General features: G+C 50.7%; 1 protein-coding gene across 4 annotated transcripts; it reads left to right on the plus strand.

The window, feature by feature from the left end:
* Positions 1-1678: 1678 nt before the first annotated feature.
* HM13 (histocompatibility minor 13) lies at positions 1679-22621 on the plus strand. Of its 4 annotated transcripts, none has more exons than XM_033153845.1 (13): positions 1679-1918; positions 5184-5282; positions 7753-7835; positions 9616-9704; positions 10411-10496; positions 11252-11377; positions 12291-12348; positions 13625-13708; positions 14459-14495; positions 14824-14926; positions 16174-16259; positions 19983-20160; positions 22538-22621. In XM_033153845.1, exons 1-12 carry the CDS (start codon positions 1736-1738, stop codon positions 20131-20133), a joined length of 1185 nt encoding a protein of 394 aa, XP_033009736.1. In that variant the 5' UTR covers positions 1679-1735; the 3' UTR covers positions 20134-20160; positions 22538-22621. The 4 variants fall into 4 exon arrangements, with proteins under 4 accessions (XP_033009736.1, XP_033009735.1, XP_033009738.1 ...); XM_033153844.1 differs by having other exon boundaries at positions 1681-1918; positions 10369-10496; XM_033153847.1 differs by lacking the exon at positions 19983-20160 and having other exon boundaries at positions 1689-1918.
* The last annotated feature ends 241 nt before the right edge of the window (positions 22622-22862 follow it).

Genomic DNA, 22862 nt, shown 5'->3' on the forward strand with positions numbered 1-22862 from the left:
CTGATTCCCCCACGAATTTGTCAAATTCCACTTTAAAGGCATCTAGGCTAGCAGTTATGAGCAATGTGTAACTTTGCAACACAGGCAGAAACACACTAAAACTATGCCGTGAGAAAAAGCTGCTTATTTCTTTACCTGTACTGAATCTCCTGCCTTTACCTTTCCCTACTCCATGCATAAATTGGTACACCTCCATCAACTGCCTTTTTAAAAATTGAAAAACAAAACTAGAAAGCCCCAAACACACTATGCTTTCCTTTTATGGAAGATGCTTCAGAGCAGTGGTTCTCAAACTTTTTTTGCTCCACAGCCCACTTGGAAATTGCTGAGGCTAATGGCAGAAGACTTTTCTGTCTGTTGTAGCACTTCTAATGCACAATGCTAATGGCTGGGTGTAATTTTGTTGTTTCTTTTATATCTTACACATTGCTTTTTATTGAATTATACGTTGTATTACACAGAACTCAAATCGTGATGCAATAAAATGCAATATAGGAAATAAAAGAAGCAATGAAAATACAGTAACAAAGAACTCACTGAGAATTATTTAACATGATGAATCCGTCACCTCAAGCCTCCAACACAAAACCAGACACATCACAGACCCCCTGGAATGAAACTCACAGACCACAGTCTGGGAACCCCACGCAAGAGCCTACTGAATATTTTGGGGTCACCTTTCCAGATTTTTATACTTCTACAATACCTTTTTGTGCCTGGGTGGCTAGAACTGTGCACTGTATGCAGAATGCAACACAGCCTTCCAAATTCATTTATTAGGGACAGATTTCTTTCTTATTAAAAAAAGGGGGGGGGGAACCTAGGCAGTGTGGATTAGTCCACCTTGCCTTGCATTTTCCCTATTGACTGCTTGGATTGGTGAAATCGGCACTTTTGCAGGTGCCACAGAATACCTGTTTCGTTTTTGTTATAACCCTATTGTTTAACTTTGGAACTCCCTGCCTCTTGAGATTAAACATCACGGCTTAGACAAGAAAAGTCGAGTTAATTTTAATCTGTTTTAATACTTGAACTTTTGCATGTTTTAAAGTAGGGTTGTGAGTTTCCCCCATTTTTCGGTTTTATCTTTTCGTAAACCACTTTGAGGTGTTGTTGGGTGTTTTGTTTTTGTTTTTAACAACCAAGCAACCTATAGATCTTATGAAGCAAACAAACAAACAAATACAAAGGCTACGAAACGAGAGAGGTCTCTGGGACGGTTGCTGCGGTTGCTACGCTTTGTGTTTTTCTGTGCTTTTATACAGAAAACCACCCTGTGCTACTGGAATGAAGAGCGCTGTATACATTTAATAAATCATATTAATAAATAATGATAGTAATCGTTTCTGTATTTTTTACAAATTTAATAAATGTGTTCAGTGTGTTTTTATACAATTCATAAAGACTAATTGCAATTAATAACAATAATAACTTAAAATAAACCCGAGGACAAACGGAAGACAGGCGAGAGAGGGGCCTCCCTCCGCCTTCAGCATCCTTCCATTCCCCTCCCCAAAAGCGGGATGCAGGCCCGGGCGCCTGGTTCCCTTAGCAACGGAGAGGCCCTGCGCCGTATCCAAGGGGCGGGGCCTCCGCCCGCCCGCCCCCCAATCCACCCGCCGCCCGCGCACGCGCCGCGACGCATTTCCGGCTCCTTAAGGGAACGTGTCCCTGGGCGCCGCCGAGGCCGCCTGCGCCGGGCCGGAAGTGCGGACTGCGTTGGGGACTGGAGACGATGGAGCAGGCCGAGGCGCACAACGGGAGCGGGGCCGGCGGGGCCTCCACGGCCGGGGCGGCCGGGGCTCGGCCTCCAGCCACCCCGGAGGGCATGGCGCTGGCCTACGGCAGCCTGGTGGTCATGGCCCTGCTGCCCATCTTCTTCGGGGCGCTGCGCTCCGTCTCCTGCGCGAAGGGGAAGGTGAGGCGGGACGGGCAGGGCAGGGGGGGCGGCGAGGGCAGGCAGGCCGGCCGGCAGGACCCTCTCCCTCCCTCTCTGAGGCGGGAGGCCGCGGCCCGCTCCCACCATGGGTCGGCGGAACTCCACGAGACATGCTGGTCTTGTGGAGGAAGATAAACTCGAGGGGGGAGACGCAGCTCTCAGTGGGTAGAGAGTATCTGCCTGGCATGCAAAACGGGGGCCCGGTTCAGTGCACCCGAAACGGTATTTCCAGGTAGGGCTGCGAAGGATCCTCCGCCTGCAGTTCCATCCAGCGGCTGCCAGTCAGTGCAGGCAGTACTGGGCCATGTGGACCTAATGGCTTGACTTCTTCTTCTTTGGCGACCCCTCGTAGCCGAGTAAGATTGTCTTCCATAAACACGGTTTTAACAGTGAGTCCATGAGTGGCTGTGGAGGCCAATTCTGGATCCACACGTCTTTCCACAGTGGGGACATTGGTTTCCGGGCAGGAGTCGATCACGGTGTGGATTTGCCAAGCATTCCTTCCTCTTAGCATGTTTCTCCCTTGCGTCCTGAGTTTGAGTGTCTTCAAAGCCCATGACACCTTTGGTAAAGGCTTGACTTTGGTAAATGGCTTGAGTCCCATAGAAACATAGGGCTGGAAGGGATCCCAAAGGGCCATCCAGCCCAACCCTCTGCAATGCAGGAATGGCCGCTGAAGAACCCCTGCCATGTGGACGTCCAGCCTCTACTTAAAAGCCTCTTGCGGAAGAGAGTACACCCCTTTCTGAGGGAGCCCGCTCCGCTGTCAAAGCAGGTTCCGTGTTTCTTGTGAAGGAGGTTGGTGCCGTTGGCTGTGGTTAGCCATGGTGGCTAAGTGGAGCCTTTGTGCACAGAGGCAGTCTACCTCTGAATAGCAGCACATGGTGAGAGGGAGCAGAGGGGCATTACGTTCATGGGGTTCTTGTGTTCTTGGACTCCCTGAAGGAGCTTCTCCACCCCCATCGTTCTGCCCAGACACTGAGGTCCAGCACCGAGGGCCTTCTGTCGGTTTGCTCACTGCGAGAAGCCAAGTTACAGGGAACCAGGCCTTCTCAGTAGTGGCACCCGCCCTGTGGAACGTCCTCCCACCAGATGTCAAAGAGAACAACAGCTATCTAACATTTAGAAGACAACTGAAGGCAGCCCTGTTTAGGGAAGTTTTTAATGACTGGTGTTTTAATGTATTTTTAATCTTTTGTTGGAAGCCAAACCCAGCCAGATGGGCGGGGTATTAATAATAATAATAATAATAATAATAATAATCCCTGACACCCCCTCCAGTCTTTGGGCTTGCAGCAGGCGTCTTCGCTTCCTCCCAGTTCCTGAATAGCCAACTATAGTTCTGTGATTCTGTGTGCTAATGCCTGTGTTAGAAAGCAGGGCCATCTTTGCATATATGTAGTGTGGTGGTGGCATGTTCTCCCCACATGCTGCAATTAGGTGCCCTGTCTAATGTTTTTTTTTACTTCTGGGCATGTCCAGAGCATAGAACCATAGACTTGTAGAATGGAAAGGGGACCTGAGGGCTATCTAGTCCAACCCCCTGCAATGCAGGAATCTTAGCTAAAGCAACCTTCCCTTGCTGCCTCCTGAGTTTTGCATCAGGCCATTGGTCCATCTAGCTCTGCATTTTCTACCCCGGCAGTTCTGTCTCCTTTCCTTGGTATCTCCTGGGGTGGGGTGGGGTGGGGTGTGTGTGTCTGTATAAAGCATGCACTCCAGCAAGTGTTTCTTCCCTTCCAAGTTGAAAGAGGAGTCCCTTTGCTACATGCAGTAGTGTTGGCCTGTTTAGCACAGGACTTTTTGTTCCTTTGCTCTTGAGCGTGCACCTTGGGGAGAACTTGGGAAGGAAGGAAGGAGGCCAACTGACGTGTTAGCAGGCAACAGGGCCAGAGTGGAAAGCATGCCCCTCCTCCTTTGATGCTTGAGTGCTTCCTTGGGCAGGCAGTTGTGGCTAGCTGTGTTGCTGGGGAGCTGCTTCTGTAGAGAATTCATGTTTTGCATATGCTACGTTAGCACCTTTCTGTACGTTTCCCTTTATGAAATTGTGAATGTTGAAGATAAGAAAGAAAAATCCATGTGGGTAAGATTCGTGCACTGAGGCTGGCAGGAGTCAGTTTTAAGACAAAGGAAATACTTCACCTGATACATAATTAACCTCTGTTGTTTTAGTGTTGGAAGCGGTGGGGAGGGCACTGGCATAAATAAATATTGGAATCGGTTGGTGGCTCCAGCCCAAGATGGTCAGACCTGTTACTTTCTTCAGAGGTGGTATAATTCAGCCTTGCAAACATACTCACAGAAGTTATGAGCTTGGAAGCACAAGGGGAACTTCCTTCACTTTCCCTTTCTGAATTTTGGAAGGGATGCCCGCTGTCCACAGACTATTTCAGGCCTCATATAGTATCAACAACAGGTTTCCCCAGCCACTCTAAGGAGCAGGTGGATTGAGCCACCAGGTTGTATTAAAAAGTGCCAAAATGATTGCAGGCTGATACCTCAACTTGCCATGTAGTGCTGCATCGAAAGGTATTTGTCACGAAAATGTCTTCAGAACAAGAAGCTGAAAAACAATAAAAAAGGTGTTTGTGTGAGTGCATCAGAGCAAATTTCCATATGACGCATTCCAATAGGGAAAGTAATTTGCCTCCGAGAGTGCCTGGCAACCCCATTGCTCAAGTTTCCTGAGGGCTGTAAAAGCAGATGTGGTTAAAGTGAATGCAATATCTGCCCTACATTGCAGTTATTCTGCTTCCAGCGGGAAATAGGGAAGAGTGCATTGGTCACTGTCCAGGCTGATGGGCTATCTTGTAACACTATAACTCGTGGACATCGAGTGAAGCGGAATCCTGGAAGATTCAGGACAGGTACAGGAAAGTCCTCCTTCATGCAATGCATAGGACCTGGCAATGATGGCTACCAATTTAGATGGCTTTTTTAAAAAGGATTGGACAAATTCTTGGCGGAGGAGAGGGCTATCAAAGGCTACCAGCCGCAGCGGCAATGCTGTGCTTCTGAATATCAGTTGCTAGAAACCACAGGAGGGGTGAGGGCCCTTGTGCTTGAATCCAGCATCCTATTATCCCCAAAGGCATCTAAGGGGATAATAGGATGCTGGCCTAGATGGGCCATTGGCCTGTTCCAGCAGGCTCTTCCTGTATTCTTCATATCTTTACTTCTAGAGTTCTGAATAAGGTATCCTTCCCGCCCTAAGGGGCTAACATTTGACCAACTTTTCCTCTAGAATGCTTCGGATATGCCGGAGACCATTACCAGCCGAGATGCTGCCCGCTTTCCTATCGTTGCCAGCTGCACCCTCTTAGGCCTCTATGTCTTCTTCAAAGTAAGTAAAACCACTGGGGATCTTACTGCAGTCTTCTGCCGCTGACAGCTAATCCAGTAACTCTCCCTTTTGTGGGTGTAGAGGAAGCAGAATCGCTCCTGGGGAGGGGGAAGTGGCAGAAACCTTTCTGTCCGAAGTATTCGGAATAGTGTGGTGTCTCCATCGGGCCTCTAGGAGCTGTGGGTTGCTGAGCATTTTGCAGGTGGATGCTGTCCGATGCTGGTAGAAGGTCTTTCATTTCCTGGATCTGCCAGCCCGAGGTTTCCAGCTTTCAAAAAGACTGGGTATGCTTCTTGCATAAGAGGAGGGTCTGCTTGTACAAACAGTGTAATATAGCCTACTTGGGGGGGACGGGACAATTCCAGCTTTTAGATATTTTATCCAGCCTTTCTATTCAGGATTTCCCAAAACTATGTACTTAGTAAAGTGGATGAAACAGAGAATCACAAAATTAAAAGCAGTGTAATGGAAGGATAAAGGCAGCACCATTGAAAATATCAACTGAGACAACGGGATAATGTTTTAAAAGAACAGAAATATCTAAAAGTGGCATACCAGACAAAATTAATAAGAAGCAGCAGCTTTATTTAGCCGAAATAAATAAAAAAAATCCACCCATTGTCTAAAGGCAAAGACGGTGCCTGGTGCATCCCTGCTTGGCTGTGTGTGCGTGCGTGTGTGCGTCTTCCATAATCCAGTCTCCACAACCACCAATATGGCTCTGTTCCTCATGCTCAGGCAAACTCGACCCTCCAGATGTTTTGAGACTACACTTCCCATCATCCCTGACCACTGGTTCTGTTAGCTAGGGATGATGGGAGTTGCAGTCCCAAAACAGCTGGAGGGCCGAATTTGCCTATGCCTGCTCATGCTCATCAACTTCACCACCCACAGGATGGGACAGAGCAGGGCCTCCAGTAGTAGTTGGAAAGGCTAGAGAGTGGAGCTGATCTGATCTTCTGCGTTGCCTGTTTCCCTTCCCCTTCGCACAGTGGTCGACCATCTGCTTTGCACGCAGCAGGTACCAAGCTGCGCTCTGAAAAGTTTAGGTGAAGTGGGAAGATAGATCCATTTAGCTCCAGTAAAAGTCCAGAGTGGATTGCAGCATGAAATGAGTTTTACAGTGTGCTCCAGGCCTGTGGATACTGCCCCAGTGCTGTTCTCCTGACTGGCATCCAGGAAACCTTGGAGCAAGGCAAGGCCTAGCATGCCAGTCCAGATTGCCTCCTCTGATCTGGTTGCATGCAGAGTGGGTGCTGATCTTCTTGTTTGGGACATTGGAAACCCCTGGGTGTGGAAGGTGTGCAGAAATTGACATGCTTCCATTCCCACCAGAAGTCATATTCTGGCTTGGATTCTGGTTGGTTCTGAATTCTTCCCCGTCGCCGATCTCTTGTGGTAGGAAGGCTGAGCACCTCTGTTGGAGATCCTGGAGATGCCAGGGGTGAGATGGAGCTGTAGAAGGCACCTTCTTGTGACCACTTGCCTAAGCCATTTCAAGTGCAAATGGGTGGTGGGATATATAATTTCATTTCATTCCAGCTGTTTGCATACCGCTTAATCACCAGAATTTCTGTCGGGTATACAGTTGGATTACAGGAAACACACTGGATAAAATAAATTGAAATTGATCCTAAAGTCATGAAATGCCTGCTGAAATAGAAAGGTCTTTGTCATAGACGAGATGGATTGGCCTCGGAGATTGTTAACTTCCTGGATTCCTGCTGCATTTCTACCAGATGATGCCAGCCTTGGGAAGCTGGCAACCACAGCCTGTACTGGCAGGAAAGGAAATGGAATAATTCTAACTGGCAATTGGTGTTTCCAGGGTGACTGTTTGTTCACCGCACAGCATTTGTATCTTAGAGATACGCAGATAAGATGTGTCGGAGGTCAGGAGAATGGAGGCCTTTGTGAGGAACAACTGCAAAAGTGATCAAGGTGACCAAAGAACAGTTGGTTACTGGTTCTAACATTAGAAAGCTTTCATTGTAATTATCACAGAGTTTTTCCGGTCAAGAACTTCTTCCCCACCAGCACAGAATTAACCTTTAGAGGCAGCGCTGTTAGAAAATTCGTGAAAAAGAATACACACACTTCTCCTAGGGGAGAAGAAAATCCTGTGATCTGGTCTATGAGACTGGGCAGAGATGATGCACCCCCATACTTATGTCAGACCCCTGGTCTGGCATAAGACGAGCCTTCTCTAACCTGATGCCTTCCAGATGTTTCTGACTACAGCTCCCATCAGCCACAGTCAGCATATACTGATGGGAGTTGTAGTCCTAAACATCTGGAGAGCTGCTCAAATTTGTCAGAAATTAAAAGGAAGCAAAACTATGGCCTTCTGGCTTAGATGTGAAAGTTTAAAAGCAGTAATTACGCTTCCGGGATGTTCTTCCTCTGTTTTGACACGTTGCATAGTTAGAAAGCAGGTTGTTTAACCTGACTGGTTTTTCTTGTCTTCTAGATATTCTCTCAAGAATACATCAACCTGTTGCTCTCCATGTATTTCTTTGTCCTGGGGATCCTTGCCCTTTCCCACACCATCAGGTAAAAGGAGAACAGCAGATGGCTTGAATACTGTGTGTTGCGATGCCATTTAAAAGAAAAATCTGAACCCTGCTGGTTGCAGCAAAACAGCCTCAACTTCGCTGGCATTTTTCTTTAAAGCAAAATTAGAGGGCCTGTGCTTGGTAGGCTGGTGGCTCCTGGGCAATACAGCTTAATCTAGTAGAGTTATCCCTCGTTCCTCTCAGCTCTTTCCTGCCATTACAGGGTTCTTCCTTCTCTCCACACCCCTCAATAAGTTTCCCTTCATTTCTCGCTCTAGAACAAACGAAGCCAGAGATCTCTTCAGAAATTGCTTTTGGGACGTTGGGGCGTTCCCAGTGGACACTATTAGCTAATATTATTCCAGAGTTGGCTGCTTCCAAAACTGTTCTTACATCCCTCAGCTATGTGATAATTTTCCTCTGTTTGAACCAACTAACGTTTCAGGATGAGGAGGAGAAGGGATGAGATCAGAGGTTTGTTAGCAGAGCTAGAGGTTGGTAGCAAGTCTCTGACTCTGCAGCTCAGGGTATTTCAGACTGAGGGCTGCGTTTCCTCCCAAAGGCCACATGCCAGCAGTGAGTGGGACCATAAGCAAATGTGGTTGGAACAATTAATGCAGAAGCCTAGTTTCTACTGCCTCTCTGTCCTCCCATCCCAGCTGGCAAGGGGCATTTTATCAGAGTTGAAGGGTGCATTCCAGGCAGGGAAGAGCCATGCAAGCAAAAGTAGGAAGTGCTTTTCAAGTGCCCTTTTCAGGGTGTTCTGCTTCCCTCTGTCACGGGAGACAGGAACGTAACACACCTGGCCAGTGAACTTCAGTCTGCAGTGCCATTCACGGGGTGAAAAGGCAAATCGAAACGTTTCTTTGGCAAAGGGATCTGCTTAAAAATCCTTGGCTTTGTATCTTTGTTGAAACGGTCACTGTTCTGCAAAAGCACCACACCCAATAGGCAGGATGATACTGGCATCTATAATGGCATGGCTCAGTCTTCTTAAAATCCCTGCCAAATTGTGCCTTCTTGAAAAAGGAGTTCATACCCACTCTTTGAACAGTGCTTTTAATGAGGAGGTGCTGCTGGTTGATTCCAGGGTCTCTGCATCTCAGTAGAAAAAACAACAACAATGCCTTTGGCGGCATTAAGGCCCCACTCATACCTGCCCCCCTCCCTTCCCACCAGGCCCCATCAGGATTCAAATGGAAGATGCACAGTGCAGCTGATAAATTGGCTGTTTCTTACCAAATTCAAAATGAAGCTCTCTGGGTCAGCTTAATATTGAGCCTCCCTTTTTAGCTGATTCTTAGCGTGGGGCTGGTGATGATGCTGGGAACTCTTCGTACAGGTAGCAGCTCTTTAACATGACCTCCTCCCGTATTTTGTTGTCATGAAAAAGGACATCCCTGAGGGGGTTATTTGACCAGTCCTTAAAGGCAACGGCAGAGGGTGGTTTAGGCTTAGTTCAGCCTTGCAAATAACCTCACAGAGGGTACTAGCTCACTTCGTTCAAGTACAAAACGTGTCCCTAAAGGGGAAAAAGAAACCATGGTTTGCAAGACTTCCTTGCCTGGAGCCAATTTTTGTGTGTGCCTCTTTAAAAGCTTGGCTCAATTTCTGCTGCATGTGTGTGCATTAGGCACCTGACTGGGACGGACACTTATTGAAGGCTTTTGAGCTAAACTTGAGGCTGGCAGGAATGCTTAATGGGTGACACCCCACTGCCCTCCTCTCTCCATGGTTCTTCAGGAGTCACCATGTCCCTTCTCTGCTCTTGATTTCAGCCCCGTGATGAACAAATTCTTCCCGGTCAATTTTCCCAACAAGCAGTACCAGCTTCTCTTCACTCAGGGCTCTGGGGAAAGTAAAGAAGGTAAGTCCCTCTCTGCCAGCCAGCTTGAAGCATTTCCTGTGCAAATCCTACATTTCCCCTGGCTTGCCTGTTGCTTCCTGATTTTCCCCAACCTGAAGGCCATCAGTAGCCTTGCCTGCAGTTTTCTGCTTTGGCTAGTGAGGTCTCCCTGGAGTTTACGATTCTTTCAATATGGCCAATATACTGGGCAAGTGTCCTAGGCACCCTTGTCTTCCAGTCGTCACCTGCTGTTTCTGTTTCTGTGCACACACAGGCAGCATGATGTGTTTTAAATAATAATAAAAGATAAAACAACTACATACAGTCAGAGAATCAGCTGAATATCTAAAACCTCTCTTAAGTGGGTCTTTCTGCTTGCAGAGCATATGGCCCGTCCCCCAGCCCATAGCTCAATGGCAGCGTGCATTATTTGCAAGATCCACCATTTCCATTCACTGGAGTTTGGAGAGTGGGGCTGGGTAAGATCTCTCTCTCTCTCTCTCTCTCTCTCTCTCTTTCTTTCTCTGCCTGCGAACCCTCAACAGTCTAGGTGGCTTAGCGGTCTTGTCTTAAGTCAGCTTCATGAGCTCATAATAATAGGTGCGAAAACAAGCTTCGGTTCTCTTAGCTCTTTGCCAGGGTGCCTGGGCGCTGCCTATCCCTTACTCTTGCTTTGTATTAAAAGAGGCTGATAGAGGTGAAAACGACGTGGTGGCTTTTGTTGCAGAGATTGTCAACTACGAGTTCGATAGCAAGGACCTCGTGTGCCTGGCCATGAGCAGCATCGTTGGAGTCTGGTACCTGTTGAGAAAGGTACGCCGAGCACCTGGCAAAGCTTGGGCACCACTTTTCTGTTTGCCTTAAATTCTGGGCGTGCATGGGGGGCAGGAGGCAAGGGGGTGAGCTGTGCTGGTGCTGTTTTTATTGTAATTATCTCGGAGGGGAGAGGGAGAGAAGAGATTTAACCCTAGCAGTGTTTAATTGCTTTTAATGATGGTTCTCCCCCCCTCTGTTTTTACCTTTTTATATTTACTGTATATACTTGAGTATAAGCCTAGTTTTTCAGCACATTTTTTGTGCTGAAAAAGCTGCCCTCGGCTTATACTTGAGTGAGGTGGGCGGTGGGGGCAGCGAGAAAGAAGCCCTTTCTCTTCGCTCGTGTCGCCACCCACTCTCCCCAGTCAACCATTCCTTAAGAAGCGTACAAGAACGGCGGTTCTTTACTCTCCCCAGGCAGCTTGTTCCATTCCTGAACTGCTCGCATAAATGCAAACTTGGCAAAGGAGGAAGAGGAAGGAGCAGCCCAAAGGGCTGCTTTCGGGCTGCTCGTTCCTCCTCCTCCTCCTCCACAGCGGCAAAGGTGAACCGGCTTATACTCGAGTCAATAAGCTTTCCCAGGTTTTGTAGGAAAATTAGGTGCCTCGGTTTATATTCGGGTCGGCTTATACTTGGGTATATACGGTATCTGTAAGCCACCTTGAGTGCCTGTCAGGGATAAGGCAGGGTATTAATAATAATAATAATAATAATAATATGCTGGGTGCTAACCTTCCCTTCCTTTCTCCCAGCACTGGATTGCCAACAACCTCTTTGGCCTGGCCTTCTCTCTCAACGGGGTGGAGCTGCTGCATTTGAACAATGTCAGCACCGGCTGCATCCTCCTCGGGGGGCTCTTCGTCTACGATGTCTTCTGGGTAAGCAGGTGCTGGTTTCTCAGGGTTTCTCTAAACACTTTATTTCTACTTACTGCATTTATATCCCGCTTCCCCTCCAAGGAGATTGAGGTGGTGTTCGTAGTTTTCCTCCTCCCCATTTTATCTTCAAAACAACCCTGCGAGGTAGGGTAGGCTGGGAGGCAGTGACTGGACCCTGGGGTCACCCGCTGGGCTTCATGGCCGAGTGGGGATTGGAACCCTGGTCCCTGTCAGACCATTACACCACACTGGCTCCTCCTTGGGGATCTGTGGCAGAGTGAGTCCATGCCACCGTGTGGCTTCTTACATTCTTGTGTTACCAGCTCTCTCTTCTTTCTTTCTTTCTTTCTTTCTTTCTTTCTTTCTTTCTTTCTTTCTTACCTTCATATTCGGCCTTTTCCGCCAAGGAGCTGAAGGTGGCACACGTGGTTCTCCCCCCCCCCCCCACTTTAATCCCTACAACAACCTTGCAAGTTAGGCAGTGACTGCTCCGGGGTCGCATCCAGTGACCTTCATGGCCAAGTGGGGATTCGAACCCTGGTCTCTGCCAAGCCCTCGTTGGATGCTCTGTAATGTTGCTGTGCACCATAAAATGCTGTGTACAGCAATATCAAAATATCGTTTTGAAAAATGTTAAAAATCAGTAAAGCACAATCGTTAAAATGACCGGCTGCTCAAGAAAACATTGAACAATTGCCTAGGCCTTTCAGCATGGAAAAGTCTTCAAGAGATTCCTGAAAGTTAACGGAGAGGATTCCTTATGAATCTTCTGGGAGAGCAGAATGGGTGCCCCACTCCTGGTTGCAGACAGTTATTCTCCTAAGGAAGGCCTGGTCTCCGTCGGGTGGCTGCCGTGGTGTGAATGCTTAAGCTGCAGTCATCATTTTTCACACCGTTCTTCTTTCCTCTCTAGGTCTTTGGCACCAATGTTATGGTGACAGTTGCAAAGTCCTTTGAGGCGCCCATAAAATGTGAGTACCTGGTTTTTTAAACCTTTGGCGGCAGAAGTAGTGGGCATGAGCGGTGGCCAGCTGAGCCACACTGCAGCTTGAGCAACAGAAAAAAACCTTTGTTGTGGAGCAGGGTATGTGAAACCTCCATCCTGTGGGGCTAATTCAACCCAACAGAGGTCCTGAACTGGCCTGTGATGCCAGTTCCCTCAAAACCACTCCTTCCTGCCCCAACCCTGACCTCAGGTGTGAGAGGCAAGTATAGGCTCGCTGCCGTGGCTTTGGAGTCCATTCACTTTGGTGTCATGTGACTGCTGGGCAGCTCCGCCCACCTGTCAAAAGATTGTTGGTCGGATCTGGTCCACCCCTTCTGGCTGAGCAATATTAGCCCAGCGAGGAAAGACAGAGCTCATTTCTTGGCCTGTCGCTCTAGGGCAGGCATAGGCAAATTTGGCCCTCCAGATGTTTTGGTAGTACAATTCCCATCACCCCTGACCACTGGTCTTGTTAGCTAGGGATGATGGGAGTTGTAGTCCCAAAACATCTGGGGGGCCGAGTTTGCCTATGTCTGCTCTAGGGCAACTAGGATGATCAAGGCTCTAGAAGCCATGCCTTATGAGGAATGGTTGAGAGAGTATGTTTAGCCTGGAAAAGAGGAGCTATGATAGCTATCTTCAAATATCTGCCTGTTTTGGGTGCTCACGATCCCATCCTAGCCAACCTTAGGAATATACTGCACAAGGGTGGCTGTTGAGAGGGGTGAGGCATGCGGCATATTTAGCCAGTCCTGCACCAATTCCACTGTATGTTTCCAGGCCAAAGTGCTGGATTTAACCTTCTGAAACTGGATCCAACATGCTTTGAGCACCTACATGAGACTGCCTTGGACTGCCTGGTATTTGCCATACTTGGGGTGCGTTTGTTTGTGGGAGATTAGAAGCAGCAGAGCCACGGCAGAGGCAGCCCCAGGAGAGCAGAGCATTGTTCCTCTTCCGCTTCCACTCTCTCGGCATCTATGAAAAGTGCAAGATCCATCTGATGAAACTTCGTTGTGAGGAAGTTTGGGCAGAAAAGGTGCCTGTTTGGATCTCCTGTCAGTCTGCGGTTTGCCTCACTTCTCCTCAACGTGAAATTGTTTTAATAGTAATGTGTTGTGTGTGCTTTGTTTCGAAGCTGCCTCTGGAGAGGCACCAGTGTGTGTTTAAAGCAAACCTGCCATAGCCTTTGAATGACAAACTTGGACTCTCTCTCCTGCCATGGGCTGAACCCCGCTTCTCCCCTCTTTCCTTTTTCCCAGTGGTTTTCCCCCAAGATCTTCTAGAGAAAGGCTTGGAGGCTGACAACTTTGCCATGCTGGGCCTGGGGGACATTGTCATCCCAGGTAAGGCGATCAGGGAGTGTGTGACTATGCGATGGTTCAGTGTGATGGAACGGCCCCTCTGGCTCTCGCTTGCTGCTCTTGGTTGTCGGCTGGAAAGAAGGAGGCACCTGGAGAAAGCTCAGCAGAGAAATGGAGTGGAGCTAGAAAGTCATCTGATCGTCCCACACTCCATAGAGCATGGGTGGGGAACCTTTTTTGGCCCAGGGCAGGGCAGGGTGGGGGGCAGACCATAGGCCAGTTCCCTGGAGGTGGGAGGGAATAATCCACCTGCCAATCACCTGGCCCTATTTTGACACCAGAAGATTGGCAGGTGAGTTATCCTGGCGAATGTTTACATTCCAGCCTCTGCTAAAACATAGCTTTTTCCCCAGTTGCCAGAAACTACAAGAGGGGAGGGCTCTTGGGCTTGTATTCTGCTTGAGGGTTTCCCTGCAGGCCTCTGGTTGGCTGCAGTGTGGGATAGGATGTTGGACTAGATGAGCCATGGGCCTGATCCAGCAGAGCTCTTCTCTTCCTTTTCCCTTTCCTAAGAGCTGTATGACCTGTTGTCTATCCCTGCCAGAGGTCCCAGTGAATCGCCTCAGTATTGCTTTCAGCCACAAGGGGGTGCTGCGGCCTCACAGATCATATTAGGAGAGGAAGCCTTGAGAAGGGCAGTGTGGCTGAGTGGGTGGGTGCCTGGCACAGCCTCCTCCCTGTAGCCCTAACCGTGATTCTTCCACTCTCTTCTCTTCTCCCAACCCGAACCAGGAATCTTCATTGCTTTGCTGCTGCGCTTTGACATCAGGTAAGTCCACCCCCCCACCCCCCAGTGAACATGGAAAAGAGCACCACTGGCAATCCCATATTGCTGAGTGGTGCCCTTTTTGTGAAAGTCTGCTCTTGACAAACATGCCAGTTGGGAGCAAGAGTGGCTGTTGTTGGAGGGTAGGGTGGGGAACAAGGGCCCTGCAGGTTTTCTCTGGTCATACCTTTGTGGCCTGGTGGCATCTCTCTGTGCCTGCTTCTTTGAGACACTTTTCTCGCCTGTTTGTGGGGTTGGGTGCGCAGTTAGGGAACCTTCTCTTGCCCCTGGATCACCGTAACGCCCACTTGTGCTTCCTTCCCTGACTCAGCCTCAAGAGGAACACGCACACGTACTTCTACACCAGTTTCGTGGCTTATATTTTTGGGCTGGGCCTCACCATCTTCATCATGCACACCTTCAAACATGCCCAGGTGAGCCGCCTTTACCTGCGTCCAAAGGCCACCTGCCTGCAACGGCCGGTTGCCTCTTCTGGGAAAGCAGGAAGTTCTTTGAATTGGAGATGGAAAGGGGGGGGCAGATGAGAAATGAGGAGTTTGGCACTGTTCCAGCAGCCCACCAGCATCACAATAGCTAGATGTCCTGCTTGGACACACAGCTGCTCCCTTGTGAAAGGTACAGAGCTCATGGTTTCCAAGCAAACTTCCCCGCACAGCAGCGAAGGCTTGCCTCTGGGCATCTCACCATTGACCCAGCTGGCCAGAAAGAGAGAGGACTGCCCCAACCCTAGCTGGCTTTAAGGGTGCATGGTAGGTGACCCTCTTCTGGGTTTCATTTCCTGAGGGGGGAAGGCAAATGGTGATCTCCCTTCATCCAAGAACCCTCTGCCAGCCAGGCTAATAATGACGGAGATTGATTCAAATCTTGGCTCCCTCAAAGAGCACTGCATTGGAAAGTTCCTGGTGCTAGCTGAGATCTGCTTCACAGAAACATAGAATTGCAGATTTGGAAGGGACTCCCAGGGTCCTCTAGGCCAACCCCCTTCAATGCAGGAGTCTCAGCCAAAGCATCCAAGACAGATGGCCATCCAACCTCTGCTTAAAGGCCTCCAGCAAAGGAGAGCCCACCACCTTTTGAGGTAGTCCGTTCCCTTGTCAAACGGCTCCCACCATCCGAAATTTTTTCCGTTTCACAAATAAGGCGAGTATTTTGAGAAGAGCAGCTTGCCTGACCCCAGAGGCCAGTGCTCTCCCATGGCCTGTTGCACCAGCGTGAGGCCTGAGCTCTAGCTTCCTGGGTCAGACCAACCTGGTGCCTCCAGGTGAGGCTGGACTCCCACCAACGCCAGCCAGGACTGGTGAGAATTGCTGTCCCAAGTATCTGGAGGAAGGGCTGCTTTAGGCCCAGCTCTGGGGTCTGCCTCTGACACTTAAACCGCTTGGTGCCTTTGGCTTGGCAGCTCCGACCCCCCTGCAGGCCCACTGCAATCCTTGTGGTCGGTTTGTAACTCTGCCCTTGACCTTCCAGCTTTCTTAGACTTGTGAGTGTGAAATGGTGAACGGACTTTCGATGTGGCGAGCCTGGCCCTCCACACTAACGCTGTGCCCCTGTAGTTCCACTCTGTGCCCTAATTTGGCCCAGCCCGTGTCTGTCTCCCGAACCCTGTTTCCAGCCCCCTCTCTTCCTCCTAACGCTCCCCCCCTTGATTTCCCCCTCTCAGCCTGCCCTGCTGTACCTGGTCCCGGCCTGCATCGGCTTCCCTCTCCTGGTGGCTCTGGTGAAGGGAGAAGTGGCAGAGATGTTCAGGTAAGAGATGCTTTTCGGCCACACGGCAGTCGCGAGATCCAGCTGGATTGCGGGGCTCTTCAGGAAATGGGGCACAGCTGAGTCAGCTCCTGTTTCCCTCCGACAGTCTTCAGAGTGTGAAGTAGGCCTCTGAAAAGAGGTGCAGGTGGGGATGGGTCCAGCCAGCCTCTCTTCTCCCCTGTGAGCGTTTGGGTCGAGCCAGGAAGCTGAATGCCACCGGTGCCACACTGGAGACGCTCTGTCCTCATCCCATCTGCTGGTTATCAGCGTTTTCATCTGTCACCAGTCAGTGAATTGGCCTTTGGACTACAGCTCCCATCAGCCCCAGCCAGCATGACCATTAAGAACATGAGAAACACCTGCTGGGTCATGGCCAGTGGCCCGGAAACTACAACTGATCCAGAATGCGGCAGCTGGAATGGTGACTGGGGGGGGGGCGGCCACCAAGACCACATAACACCGGTCTTGAAAGACCTACATTGGCTCCCAGTACGTTTCCGAGCACAATTCAAAGTGTTGGTGCTGACCTTTAAAGCCCTAAACAGCCTCGGTCCAGTATACCTGAAGGAGCGTCTCCACCCCCATCGTTCTGCCCAGACACTGAGGGCCAGCGCTGAGGGCCTTCTGGCAGTTCCCTCACTGCGAGAAGTGATGTTACAGGGAACCAGGCAGAGGGCCTTCTCGGTAGTGGCACCCGCCCTGTGGAACGCTCTCTCATCAGATGTCAAAGAGAAAAACAACTACCAGATGTTTAGAAGACATCTGAAGGCAGCCCTGTTTAGGGAGGCTTTTAATGTTTAATAGATTGCTGCATTTTAGTGTTCTGTTGGAAGCCGCCCAGATGGGCGGGGTATTAATAATAATAATAATAATAATAATAATAATAATAATAATAATCCTCTTCTCACAGTGGCCAAGCAGATGCCCCAAAGGGAAATCGGGGGGGGGGGGCGGAGACGACACCAAAACATCTGCCGCAGCATAAGCATTCCCATTCTCCTGTGCTCAGTAAAAGCATTTTGAGAGTGGCATGGATGCCAGGAGTGGGCAAGGCACCTGCGGTTTGTGATTCTTCTGGGCAGGAAGAGGTTGGGGCTTGTGGCTCTGCCTGCCTCTCCTGCATGGCCCTGCTCCTTGTTCCCCAGTTCAACAGGATGGGGGGAGGATAAAACCCCAAGGGGCAGGAAGCTGCAGCCTTGAACTAATGGTGGGGTAGGAGAGCTGAAAATAATACCAATCTATTTCACATCTGGCAACCAATGTGCCCCTTTGGTTTCAGATAGTTCATGACGAGTCTAAAAAGCCCAGGACACAAATTTTCACGGCCCTCTAGCAGCTATGGTGGCTCATTTACCAGAAGTAATGTATTTAGCGTTCAATCTGGAAGCGTTTACTCGATTCTGACCAAACTAAGCCTCCTGGTGTGTAGTGAAGCCGTTGTGCAGACACTGCCCGTGGGGCACCAAAACTTGTTGCTGATGGCCTGAGTGTTGCGGAGGTTACAGCAGAGGGCCTTGTTAGATCCAGCCATGTTGAACTGTAGAGGAGTGCCTCTGAACATGTGCATGAAATCCTCCCCCTTAAACTTCAGCCAGCTTTCAAACATGCTGGGTTAGGGGTAAGATGACAAGCCAAGAAACTTTCTCTGAGTCAGTTGTTCTCGCTTTTTTGGGCCAGAGCCACCTAGAATCAGGGTCTCTCTGTGATGGGCAGCCAACCTCCCACAAATAAATACGCATTCATCCCCCAAACCCCTGGGTCTGCCATAATTTAGGGGTGTTCCCCCCCAAACAACAACTGGGGGATGAGCAAGTGGTTCAGGCTCCCCATTTCCGCATCAGGTTCGCAAAGGTGCCCGAGTGCCTCTGTGGGGTCCCTGGGTAGCTGGCAGCGAAATCTGCGGATGTGGAAAAGCAGTTGTGTGGTTCTGTGCCAGTCCTTGAGTGCCTCTCCCTGCCCCACCTCCTTGGAAGTGCTGTGGGATTTGGAGGGGGGGTGGGAAGCAAGGGGAACTGGTGATGAGAGTGATGAGCGGAAGGGTCCCCCACCCCAGGAATCCCGGCAGGTGTCGTCCGGCCTCCCTCGGCTGCTCCCTTCCAGGTGGCTTTGATGAGCAGCCAGTTCCTGGGGGTGCTGACAGGTCTGATGTGGCACGGCAGCTGGCTTCGCACCTTTCGGGGGGCACCCTGACCTTCACCCCGAGCAAGCTTTGAGGAGGGTACCTGCCCCCTTCAGTCCCCAGGGGGCCTTTCTTCTGATCAAGCCGTTCCTGGAGGATTCCTTGTCTGCCGTTGTTGGGTTTTTTGCCTGTGCCGCTTTGAATGAAAGGCTGGGGCAAAGGGGGAAGGGTGTCAATGGCAGGAATTTGGGGTCCTTCCTGATATCTTGCCCTGCAGGGCCTCGGTCAACTGATGGTGTTTATACCTGGGAGATCACCCAATTGATTGTTAAAACACACACGCCGTCAAAGCGGTTTACGAAAAGGAAAGTCACCAAGAAGAAAAATTAGCAACAGTAAGTTGCTCAAAGAGTTAAAACAGCAATAGGCTGGAAACAGATTAAAACTTGCATCAACTGTCTGAACAATTTCGCTCTGGCTGCTGGTCCCTGCCAGCTCCATGTGTCCAAGGGACTCGTCAGGGCTGGCCTTTGCCTTTCGCCATCGTACAGGAAAACCCAAGCCAAAGTGTTTCTCAGAAGCACAGGGCACATTTGTACATAGCTGGGGGTGGGGGCGCAGAATTGCTTTCAACCCCTTTTCCAGTGAATTTTGAGCTTCCTTGCAGAGAGAAGTGTATCTGAGAAACAGGGCCCTGTGGGCACAAAGACCCGGGCAGCATCTCGTTGAGGGTTCAGAATGCCTTTGCTTCGTGGCTCGGCTGCTTTCAGAGCCAGGCTGCCATGTCCCGCCTTTGGTCCTGTGCTCCTTCCCCCTTTCTCACCTGAGCAGCCATGGAGCAGTGCCTGCTACAAGGTTTTGAGGGCCCTCAGGCAGGACACCCTCCCCGCAACCCGGCCTTCTTCACTAGTTGAGCCTGCTCCTCCTCCTCTTCCTCTTCCTCCTCCTCATCTCTCCCACCGCCTGGTTTGCTTCCCTGAGCCAAGCAGGTTGCTGGCATCTCCTCCTCCTTCCTTCCATTCCTCCCTGTATTGGGGACAGGGGGGTTACAGCAGAAGGGGCTCGTCCACCTGGCAAGGTAGCCCATCCAGGAGAAGGAAAACTCTGGTCCTCAGCCTCCGCTGCCTTGTGGGAGATCTAGAGGGTGGCTAAGAAGCAAACTCTAAACAAATCGAGTCCCTAAGACGGCTGGATGGCGCCTTGTCTGCCGCCTTCCGGCAACTCCTGCAGCCAAGCTGGGGCCAAATGTCTCGTTCTGCTTTCCTTTGGGCCATATTAGCAAGGCTGAGAGGGGGGCCTTGTCATCTGGGCAGCCCAGGACTCCCACCCACACTTCCCAGGCTTGCACCCTGGGGATTTGCCAACACAGTGGTTTCACTTCAACCCTGGAGGTGCACTTCATTGTCTGTCAGGACAGATGGATAGCAACAAGGGTGGTGAGGAGTGGGGGGCTGGGGCTCTTCCGTTGGGTGGTTCTCCATCCGTCGCCCGGCCATGCTGGCCCGGGCCCTCTTTGCAGCCGCTCTCCCTGTCGCCCTTCCTAAGCCTTTCCCTTTCTCTCTCTCTCCCGCCTCTCTGCCCTCTCTCTCTCTCTCTCCCTGCAGCTACGAATCCTCCGCCGAAATCTTGCCCCATACCCCAAGGCTCACCCATTTCCCTAGCGTCTCCGGGTCTCCGTCCAGCCTCGCTGACTCCATGCAGCAGACACTGTCCTGCTCCCACAGACGCCGGCAGCAAAACCCCAGCGCCATGTAGCTCTCTCAGGCCTGCCTGTGTAGCCAGGTAGGGGGAGATCCGAGATTTAGACCCCAGCGTTGTCCGGAATGGCGGGGGGGGGGCAGAGCAGGGAGGGAGGTTCTCGGTCCCTTGAGTTGGCCGCTTCTGCAAATGCATGCCCAGAAGGGAAGCATAGGTCCTCCCCCCCACTTCTACACAACAAGAAGTGCACCCACAACCACCCCATAACGTGCTAGTTGCACCTCGGCCCTTCGTCTCTGGCCTGGTGCTCTCCAGGGGGCCTGGACTACAACTCCCAGTCAACACAGGCATATGGTGCTAGGGCTTATGGGGGCATGGCAGAGCTGGGGCTGATGGGAATTGTAGTCTGAAACAGCTGGGGATGAGGGTTCACGGGTTAAACCTGTCAGACAGGGCTGCAGAAAACCCTTTTGCGAATGCAGCAGAGCTGTTGCTAGTCAATATGATTTGGGTTTTTAAAAGTTATATACCGTATTTCCCCATCTATAAGATACCCCCTATTTTGAGGGACTCAGGTTTAAGAAAATGGCCTCAGCATTATCTGTGTATAAGACGCCCCCTGATTTTTGGCATAATTTATTAGGGAAAAAAATCTAGTCTTATACATGAAAAAATACGATATATGGAGAGCAGATACATTGAAATGGACTGGAGTTATTATTACAGGTAGGTAGCCGTGTTGGTCTGCCATAGTCAAAACAAAATAAAATAAAAAAATTCCTTCCAGTAGCACCTTAGAGACCAACTAAGTTTGTTCTTGGTATGAGCTTTCGTGTGCACGCACACTTCTTTCAGTGTATCTTAAGAAGTGTGCATGCACATGAAAGCTCATACCTAGAACTAACTTAGTTGGTCTCTTAAGGTGCTACTGGAAGGAATTTTTTATTTTGTTTTGTTTTGGAGTTATTATGTCAGTGGATCTGCTCTGAGTAGGACTAGCATTGGCTACAGCCCTGAGCCCCATAAAATCGGCACGAGGACCCAGCAGTGAAATGCAGAGCCGCTGAGGCACCTCTGCAGTAGAACTGTTTCTGCCAGGAGGTGGCGTGGAAGTGCAACCAGCCAAGGGTCAGATCGGCAGTGGGGGAGCTGGGGCAGGAGGCACCTCGGCAGATTACTTGCTTTTCATGCAGAAGGTTGTAGGTTCAATCCTCGGGGGCATCTTGCAGGAGGCCTGCCTGGAACCCTGGAGAGCTGCTGCCGGTCAGAGTTGGCATTGAGGAGCTTGAAGGACCAGTGGTTCCTATGGCCTGGCCAATGGGCCAGATCCTTCTCTCCCACAGTGAGCTGCCCCGGGCACAACCCAGCAGGGAGTTTCTGCTGCTCCGGAGCTGCCTTGCGCCCTTGCCCGGCCTCATTGGCTCCAGCGTGGCTTGCGCAGGAAAATGGCGCCCTCGGCCGTTGGCACAGCCTGCTTTAGAGTTGGCACAGGGCTGCCTCCACCGTGACTTGCCCTTGTCCCACTTGGTGCAGCAGAATGAACACACCCACCCAGACGCCGTAGACGCGTTGAGGGAATTCCCTGGGTTTGCTGCTTTCCCTCTTGCTAAGAGCCCTCCCCACTCTTGTCCCCTGTTTCCTGTCCCCCACCCCCGTAAAACAGAGCCAGGGAAGGCCAGGAGAATCCGTTCTCTGCTTCAGGTGCCCCATCCATCCCCGGCTGCCGTGGTTTGAGTATCTGCTTTGTTCATGGGCCTGACTTGCAAAACCTTGCCAGGACCGTGCCTTGGCTTAGAGGCCACGTTTCAACTGCAGGGAAGGCTGCAGAGCTGCTGTGACCTCTCAAAGAGCCTGAGGGCCAAAGGCTTTTGGGGGGGGATAGGAGGGCAGGGCTGTCCCTTCTCTGCTTGAAAAATATGGTGTCACTGGGGAACTCTTAATCCAACACCTCCCCCCGCCCCCCAGAAAAAAGGTCTGAATTCTGGGACAGTTCAAGCTTCTTAAGCTCCTTTTGCCTTTTCTTGCAAGGCATGGGGAGGGGACGAAGGTATTGAATAATGGAGTCATAGAATCGGAAGGGACCCCCGAGGGTCATCTAGCCCAGCCCCCTTGCAATGCAGGAATCACAGTTAAGTAGGTAGACCCAGTGCAGTTCCTCTCCTAGCACCCAGCTGCACTTCTCTGCAGAAACTGCCCACATAGCTTCTATACCTCTCTTCGGAGCCTTAAGGGCTAGAAACTTGGCTAATTGTTTTGGTTTCAGAAAAGGAAGAGGGGTCTTTGGCTTTTGTGCTTGGGAACTTCTGCCCCTTGCCCCCAACTAACTCTGCGTGGAGTTTTTGTCTCCCAGGGCAGAGCTGAGCTCCCAGCTGGATCTTGTGCCTCTTGCCGAGAAGGCGACTGCCCGTCCTGTGGTGAGCCCCACTTCACCCTCCCCTCCTTCTTTCTCGTCTCTTCCCAGCTACGAGGAGAACTCTGCCCCCAAGGAGGTGCCCCCGGGGGATGCCAAAGAAGGGAAGAAGGAGAAATGACCTTGGGACGCTCAGCCGGGCTGGGCTCCGTCTGCTGGCCGCCCGCCCTCCCCGCCTCCCCATCGCAAGTGAATTTCGTTTTTTAAAAGGCAACTGGATCGTGTAACAGCCATGTGTGTTTGTACGTGTGCATCTGTCTGAAGACTGGTGGGGCAGGGGGTGGGTGGAAAGCAGGAGGAGGGGCCCATATATTGACCTGCCTGCCTGCCTGCCTGCCTCCTTGCCTGCCTGCATCTCCTCCTGTTCCCCAGGGGA

Source organism: Lacerta agilis, chromosome 6, assembly GCF_009819535.1.
Source record: "Lacerta agilis isolate rLacAgi1 chromosome 6, rLacAgi1.pri, whole genome shotgun sequence".
NCBI lineage: Eukaryota > Metazoa > Chordata > Lepidosauria > Squamata > Lacertidae > Lacerta > Lacerta agilis.